At 34.6% G+C, this 8,964-nt stretch overlaps 1 protein-coding gene across 5 annotated transcripts in view; it reads right to left on the bottom strand.

The window, feature by feature from the left end:
* The window catches only part of TRMT13 (tRNA methyltransferase 13 homolog), a 74,394-nt gene that overhangs the window by 55,582 nt on the left and 9,848 nt on the right, over positions 1–8,964 (bottom strand). For all 5 annotated transcript variants that reach the window (XR_012491816.1, XR_012491817.1, XR_012491818.1 and 2 more), the window contains exons 4-9: positions 7,410–7,472; positions 7,146–7,215; positions 6,880–6,986; positions 6,354–6,521; positions 4,401–4,470; positions 1,135–1,209 (exon numbers count right to left, since the gene is read on the bottom strand). Coding sequence is in view for 2 of the 5 variants with exons in the window: in XM_019747016.2 (XP_019602575.2) it covers positions 1,135–1,209; positions 4,401–4,470; positions 6,354–6,521; positions 6,880–6,986; positions 7,146–7,215; positions 7,410–7,472 (553 nt within the window). In the remaining 3 variants the exon portion in view is untranslated. The remainder of the gene's footprint in view (positions 1–1,134; positions 1,210–4,400; positions 4,471–6,353; positions 6,522–6,879; positions 6,987–7,145; positions 7,216–7,409; positions 7,473–8,964) is intronic.

The raw sequence follows: 8,964 nt of genomic DNA, 5'->3' as shown, positions 1-8,964 counted from the left end.
TTCAGTAAGATAATGATAGAACGATGAAGGGGGAATTCAGATACAAGGGGTCAAGGGGGGAATAGTATATGGAACACAAGAAATGGCCAATATAGATTATATTTCTCAGAAATTTGGGTTAGATGGGTAGGAGTAAAGAAGTATGCTTTTTTTCCCTCCCCAGGATAGAACTGGTTTATTTCAGAGGCTTTTATGAGGGTTAAATGGGATAAGTACATAAAAGTCATCTAAAAACTATGAAGGATAACAAATATTTAATACTCAAAGCCATTTCCAGTCAATTTGAATATTGTCTTATGGAAGCTCCAAGTTCCACATATGGGTGGATGATGAAATTAGTAAGGGCCAGGAAGAAGATGGAACAACAGTTATCATTTATTGAGCACTTATATGTGCAAGACACTTTACATGTAATGTGCTAAATTATATATTATTATCCCCATTTTACAGAGAAGATAACCCAAGCTCATAAAGGTTAAATAATTTGCCAAAGTTATATGGCAGAATTGAACCCTGGACTATCTGATTTCAAAGCCCATGCTCTTTCCCCTATACCATGCTAAATCTGGATCGAAGTGCTAAGACAAGACATCTTTGATTTTTTTATCTAACATTTCTTTTTTTTTTTAACTTTTATTTGTGTTTTTCTAGGACCCATCAGCTCCAAGTCAAGTAGTTGTTTCAATCTAGTTGTGGAGGGCGTAGCTCACAGTGACCCATGGCCCATGTGGGGATCAACCGGCAACCTTGTTGTTAAGAGCACCATGCTCTAACCAGAGTCCTTGCGAAGCAACTCCTCTAAAAAAGATCAGTAGCTTCTGGGGTGGAATCTACAGTTTACACAAATGATTCATTTCCTTTTTTGGTTGAAATATAACCCAAAGAACTTTAAGGTCCCATATGACGGAGTATTTACACACAAAACCCTTACTTAATTCATCCTATATAATGGCCAAATGAGCAGACGAGTAGGAAGGTCTGTATCTGACATAACACAGGGCCACTGCTACTATGACGATTAAGGAGCTGTGAACCTAGTGATATAAACTATTCAAAAGAGACTACTGAAATGGTTGGGACCATGTTAAGCTAAAACTTAGTGTTAATCAAGACATTATTAGTACATTTACTTACCTGTAGCCACACCACACAGATGCTTGCCAATTCCTACCACAGGTAGTTTTTCTTTGCTTAGCACAGGAATCTTGTCTGAAATAAAAGCGAATGAGAATTAGTTTCCTTGTGAGATAAGGTCTTAATGTGGCCTCCCAAAACAGAGAACCAACTAGAATCTATGAATTTTAGGGCTGAAAGAGACTAGAACAAAAAATTCTCACTTTGAAGCTTCAAAAGAAGAGACTCAAAGACACAGTGACTTGATAAGTAACACAGATGACTACTGACAGAGCCAGAATTGGAGTTAAAATTTCTTGACTCTTGAGAACTGACTCTGGGTGATCAACACACAATGTGATATATAGATGATGCATTACAGAATTGTACACTTGAAACCTATGTAATTTTACTAACCATTGTCACCCCAATAAATTTTAAGTAAAAAAAAATTTCTTGCCTCTTAGGCCAATGCTATTTCTTCTACACTGACTGGACTTCCCTCTGCCAAAGCCTTATTTTGCTAAATATTATTAACCCATTGACAAAAGGACTCAAAACTTTCTCCACTAGATTAATTATGCATAAATAATAGATGTAATAATATATGAATAATATAATCAACACATAATGTATTTAAAACATATTTAAAATGCTATGTTCAATATTCTAATCAAACTAAATAGAGCTTTGAATATATCTTGATCAAGAATAAAATATCTTAGTTTTTCACACTGTTGTGAATAAAAGAAAGTATTCATCAAAGTCCTATTAAAGTAAAAAAAATGTCTACAATATAATGCAGTAAAATGTACTATATCACAGTCATGGCTTCCATTTTCTTCCACTCTTTATTTTCCTTCTTGTAAGATTCTGAAATAAAAACCATGCTTCTCCCTATAAAGCCAGCTACAGTACCTAACACAATGAATTCCCCAACATAGGCACTTAGTAAATATTTCCACTTTTCTGCTGTTTGCTTTCAGAGGTATCCCATGTTGGCAGAATTGATAACAAGTAAAATAGTTTGCCCATGTCAGGGAATACAGAGGTTTAAATTAGGTGCTTCAAGAAACTTATCATTCACTGGAGTGAGGAGAAAGGATGTCTAAGAAAGCTCTTCCACTTTTATGCTTGAAAATTGCTTCATTTATTTTCTCTCCTATTTGTTTGAACTTAAAAAATAGGGCAGATGAACTTCTGGGAAAAGACGGCAGATCGAATACAAGCACCTAGTTTGCTACCTCCTAAAACTCCACCAAAATAAAAATAATTTTTTTTTTTAAATGCTGGAAGAAAAGGAGACAGAAGATGTGGGATAATATGTGGGGGAAAAAATCCAACCTAGGAGAGTGAAGAGAATCCCTAGAATGAGACTGAAGAGAGTTTTAAGGTTGACAATTGTGCCCCAGCAACAGAGGGCATCCAGTCTGGATTGAAACCTGTCTGAAGGACCCAGGAAAGAATTTTTCAGGAAGATGGAAACTGATAGAATATTTGATGTATGTGTTATGCTAAATACGTTTTTAAAAGACAAGTTAACAAAACTGTAAGTTAATTATTAACTCTACAAATAAAATTTGTACAGAGAAAAGTAACTTAATTTATTACACAGCACAGCTGTGAAAAAAATGACTTAATCATTAAATGCATACTAGGAAGATGAGGAATGGGAAGTGTATACATCTGAGGTGGGGGAGAGGTAGCAAATCTTTATCTCCCATAGGGAAAACTCAACAGACGACACTTGAAAAAACAAAAAGCAAAAATATAAGCCTGTTGTTAAAGACAAGGTAAATACAAAATTCACCTATAAGAGGTGAATGTGGTTGTCTCTGAAGAGAGAAATGGCAAGGAGGGAAATGGCTGGTACTGTTTTTATAACAACTTGTAGGACTTGTAGAAATATTTGACTCTTAACCACACATATGTAACTTTAAAAGCAAAAAAACAAAAAACAAAAAACAAAAGACAAAAAAACAAACAAAAACAAAAAGAAAAGGGGGGGATATTCGCAGCGAACTCATTCAATAGATACTTCCTATTCTTTCTCTTCCCCTAAAATGATTAATAGTAAATTCCCACCCTGGACCTCAGAAAGGAAGTCCTCTAAGTAAATGCCACCTTTTACCCATTTTGAAACTACCTTTAATCACTCTCAGTATGTCATTAAATAACTCTTTTATTTTAAACATAAAATTTAAAAAACCTGAAGTATGGAAATCAGCAGATTACAATCCACATTTTCATTGGTAGCTATAATATTGGGTAGGTCACTGTTTAGCATGAGACATTTCCCAAAATTAATGTAAATTCTAAAGAGCAGTATTGAACTAGACTGTAGATATTTGCCCAATCCCTTCTTTATTAATATCTCTTTTATTTTGTTTTAAAAATATGGGATGAGGGCACTTAGTAAGCATAGAAGAGTCATATAGGAACTATTCAAGAAATATAGTAGGCTATTTTAATAAGTTAATAAGAATTCAGTACATAGCACAAAAATTGGGGATTCACAACCTCGGAAAATATATTCAGTTAAATAATTTTTAATACAGTGATTTATATATAAATACTGGGTTGCTTCATTAGCCTGCATTACAATTAGTGGATGAAAGAGGTTGCTGGGCTATGATTGTATTATTTTCATTTTAAATAATATGGAAAACTATAAAAAGGTACATAAAGGACACTAAAGAGTACGATTTAAGGTGTGTGTGTGTGTGTGTGTGTGTGTGTGTGTGTGTGTGTGTGTGTGTGTGTGTGTGTGAGAAATGTGAGTCCCATAGAGATGAGTTAGTATTTTCTTTGGTACAATTTAAAATTCTAGGAAGCATAGCTTACATATTAGCTAGGAGAGAATTATCTTATTTCTTTAATAGTTTAGTAAAGTTATGTTAGCTATAGGCAGAAGATTAGTGCATGGTATGAACAGATTCAATAATTTAAACATGACAAAGAAGCAACATAAGGATATATTATCAAAAACGTTAAACTCTTCCCTAACATGACAATTCATTTCTAATTGATACTGAAAAACAACTTTCTAAAGTTTCAACTCTATTTCAATTTACATCTAAATACACAGCTAACTTCTCAAGCCCTCTATCAAACACTAATTCACTTTTCAAAATATACACTTAATATATAATATTCTATATTAGCAATGAATAATTTTACCATGTTTTCCTTGAAGCACTGTTCTGTATGATTGAATTTCTAAGCAACCCTCAGAGTTCAAAACTTCTATAATTTATGGTAGAGCAACTGAAAGTTATGCAACTTACTCAAACACAAGTGTTGAATATCAATTTGAAGTCTTTCAAACATTGAATTTTTTCTGTGTTTGCCATCTACCTGCATAAATAGAACATTATTATAACAATGGTGTTTTATATTTTAAAAAAAAGCTTTATGAAAAGACTATGTTTTAAATCCAGAACAAATAAGTTTCACATTGTTTTTTAGTATTTAAAAAGAGGATCATTAATAAAAAAATTTAAGATTGACTATTCTTTGATGAAAACTCGAAAGAATATCACACATTTTTATACATCTTGAAAATGTTATTATATGTATACATTCTTTCCTTTAACTCTAAACATTCCCAATTCACTGGTGAAGGAACTAAGGTTCACTAGGATTATCTGCCTGCTCCTTTATCTTTGTCAGCCCCTAATACTCTATTTTTGGCTCATTCCTCTTCTTACTCTCCCCGAAAGATCACAACCATTCTAATCTACATCCATGTGCCAATGGCTTACAAACCTGCGCTGTGGCCCAGACCTCTCTGATGAGCATCAGACACATGTCCGATTGTGAACTAGAAAGCTCAACTCCAACAGCAAACTCATTCAGAACTAAACTCAGTCTTTCTCCCTCCAAACCTATTCTTCCTCTTCCTATATTCCCTTTCTCAGGAAAGGGCACCACTTAGTCACTTAAGCCATAAATGTCACCTGAAGTAATTCCTTCTCTCTCATACTTTATGAATAACAAATGTCCAAGTCTTGCAGCTTCTGACATCTTAACCTTTCTCATACTCTTCCTTTACTCTCCATCCCAGGGGCACAGCCTTAGCTCTGGTCCATTTCTTACTTAGATTATTGGATAACAACGATTTCATACTTAATCTCCCTACTTCAAGTTTTAGACTCTTTGATATAGCTTTAATGGTACTGCTAAGATAAACTTTTGAAAACCCTTTTTTACTTACTATACCAACTCTTATACGTATATTCTTTCAGTTTTGTCTCAGCTATCATTTTCTATAGGAAACTTTCTGTGACCCTCATTAGACTGAGGTTGGCGTTCTATCTTCATGCTCCTATAGCATCTGGTACTTACCATTCCCATGAGACACTTAGCATGTTGAACCAAAATAGTTATAAGGCTACCCCACTAGATGTAAACTTCTTGAAGACAGGAACTACATCTTGTTTCCACTGGATCCCCATAATGTAGCAGGATAAAGTCATACTCTTTCCATAGCATAAATGAGACCTTCCATAGTTTAGCCCTCCTCTCTTCTCATCACTGCTGAACTCTACTTCACATGTGCTCCCATCACACAGAAATGTTTCCCTGTTGTTTCAGGCATTTGGTTATACTAGTCTTGCTTCCTAGAATGCGTCTCAAACTCTCTATCTAGCAAACACTAAGTCACCTTTCAATATATAGCTCAAGTATCACCTTTTCTGTGTAGTCAATTGCCATCCCTTCCCTGCAGGAAAACTTGTCATTCCCTCCTTTGATAAGCTCTGTGCAGACTTTTCTTGTACTTTAACACTTTTCTATAATCGTTTATTGATTTCTCTCTCTCATATATATATGTAAGTCATAGATGATAGGGGCCTTGTCTTATTTGACTTTACCTATTCAATGTCTTTCATGGTGCCTGGCAGTACACTCAATAAATGTTTACTGAGTGAAGAGTTAGTAAGTGGCTCAGGTAGGACTGAGACCCCAAACTTTAACTCCTACCTTGAGCTTGGCTCTCTCCATATATTTTCTTGTCTCTATAAATAATTTTAAGAACTCAGATCAATGGACTATCAACATTTGGATTTTAAAAATCTACCCTCAGTTTAAGTCAATATAATTAAAATGCAAACTATAATAAAGACAAAAAATTCATTTTCTTTAAGAGACATGTTTCTATCATTTTTTCATTTTTTCTTTTTAATAAGAAAAGTGCAAACAAAGTTTGATTACTAATATACTATAATAGTTTCACTTACCTTGAATCTTGTGGTCATCTTTTCTACTAGGATGAAGTGAACTTTTTCAGCATCTTTTAAGGCAATATCAATCCAATGAGATAATTTTCCCTTTCCTGCTCCAAACTCAACAAAGCATCTTCTTGGACCAAGTAATTTTAATTTTTCAATGTTACCTAAAATAGAAGCCTGCAAACTTCACGAGATTATTTTATAAACCAGAACAAACACATTTGGCTCAAATGGGAAAATAGCAAGATAATTTCTACATGAGGCAGCATGTTCATATTGATAATTTTTGTTGGCTTTAAATTTTTAAATTTTTTCTCTTGCTTTAAAATATTTAACACGCAGCACTCAGAACCATATCCATGCCAAAAGTTTTTTATATATGTTTATACATATTTTTTTGAAATGGAAAGATTCTCTACCCTGAAAGATAAAAGTAAATGAAATGTCATTAATAACTATATTTAGAAAGAATAGAATGTTAGCTAGTGACAAACAAAAGGCCATTTTCAGTAGCATTATTATGGCCTAAACATACCTGCTGTTTCAGGTGTTTGGTTGCAGAATCACCATTTTTAGGGTCATTAAGGGCATCATGCAATGCTGGATGGGACATAATTTGATCTTTAAGTGTAGAGTTCAAACCTGTACCAAATATAAGCACAATAGCTTAAGCAACCAAACATGAAACCGTAGGGCTCTGAACAATGTAGTAGCATCTTTTAAAACACACCGGCATCAATTCATATATCACCTAATTGTTGTTCTTCAAAAACTTGAACTTGCAACTTTAGGCAGACTTACCTTCACTTGCTTTTCTCAATTTCCTAATTAAACTTTCCAAATGTTCTTCAGAGAGAGAAGAAATTGGAACCTATATACAAAAAAAAATGGAGCATAAGCTGGTCTGGGAACTAACCATCACTAAGAATATTAATTCTATATGAAACTGAATTCTAAATTCAAACAATCAATTTATTCCAAACAAAAATTGGAACCTAGTTTATTCATAATGTGGAGCGAGCTTATAAACAGCTTTTAAAATTAAATAGTAAGTCAAGTACTTACTAACTGCTCAGGTATGTCTGCTTCATCTTTTAAGCCTGCATTTATATCTTGAATAAAGAAGTCCTTAAAAAAACAAAACCATAAAAATACTGTTATTAATGTGAAGAGCTTACAAAAACTAAGCTGAAAACTGATCCTTTCCTTTTCCCCATACTCTGTACTCACCATCCTCCCTTCCTCCCATTCATTTACCCATTAATTATTGAGTACCTGTCCTTAATTTGCTTTAGGTGGTGACGATTCGTCACAGTAGAGAACTTAGACAAAAATCTGTGGTCATGGTCTTATATTCTAATAAGGTGGTTATGAGAATAAACATCTGTACTCTAAAAGAAATTCATTAGTAATTTTAATGTCTATAGCACAGACTGAGGACTGTACCAGCTTTGTTTATGGTGTTAAAGCAAATACAACAAAGCATCAACTACACATGGCTGTTTATCAGATGGGCGGCACGGCCAACAAGAGAGATAAGGTACAGATATCATAACAGTTTAGGTCTGATTTCTTCAATTAAAAATACTAATTAAAGTCAAAAACAGAAATATCCTTAGATACTATATTGTTCTTCTTTTTTCATCCCCTTAAGCTCTGGTTGCTCCCCACACTTCGAGGCATCCCTGCATCTATTCCCTCACACCAGGTCCCTCCCCATGACTGGACTCCCCCCATGACCAGATGCCCCCCACACACTCTCTATCCAGGCCCTACATACTCCATGCCTATGTTCTGGGCCCGCTTCACACCCGCCCCACCCTCCTCAAACACATTCCCAGGGCCCCTTCCAAGCCCTCTGGAGGTTTGGTGGTAACAATGTGGCTAATGAGTATCTTCAATTCAAAGAATATTTAAGACTGGGCACTGCACAGGCAACTGTGAGACACCCTGACATCCTGCTGCTCATATATGGAAAACACTCAGCAGAGGTTTCCCCAAATTTGACAACACCCAAAACGTTCATAAGACGTTAGCAATAATGAATTATGAAACTGAAAGCAAGTTTTCTAATATATCAGTAAACATTTTTTAAAGAGTGGGTCAGTCATGCTAGAAGACTGAGTTATCATCCTGTCTTTCTCATTGAAATTATTTTCATTTTACATGTTCTATTTTAAATATTCTAAATCAGTATCATATGAAGCAGTGGCTCTGATTATGTAGTTAATGTTATCAGTGTTGAGGTAAGAATGTCCAAACCTGTAGAGAATTTTTCTTGTAAGAGTTTATTTTAACCACAACTGAGGACATATACCAGGGAACAAGATCTCAAATGCTCCCTGTATTGTTTAAACGAACATAGTGAGATCATTCTAGTCCATCTTCACACAGATTCCAGGTCAGGCTCTAGATCAGCTACGTTCTGTTCCTTCCCCGACCCACATGGTAGCCACCAACCTTGAAATATGGCTAGTGTGACTAAGAAACTGTATTTTTAATTTTATTTAATTTTAATTAACTCAAATTTAACCAGTCACCTGCTAGTGACTACCATATTGGACATGTTGCTATAGATGATAATAAGACTGGGTCGTATATTAATTTTTGCTCCAAGAGA

The sequence above is a fragment of the Rhinolophus sinicus genome, linkage group LG14 (genome assembly GCF_036562045.2).
Source record: "Rhinolophus sinicus isolate RSC01 linkage group LG14, ASM3656204v1, whole genome shotgun sequence".
NCBI lineage: Eukaryota > Metazoa > Chordata > Mammalia > Chiroptera > Rhinolophidae > Rhinolophus > Rhinolophus sinicus.
Note: the sequence above shows the minus strand (reverse complement) of the source record. Positions and strands in the feature narration are given on the sequence as shown.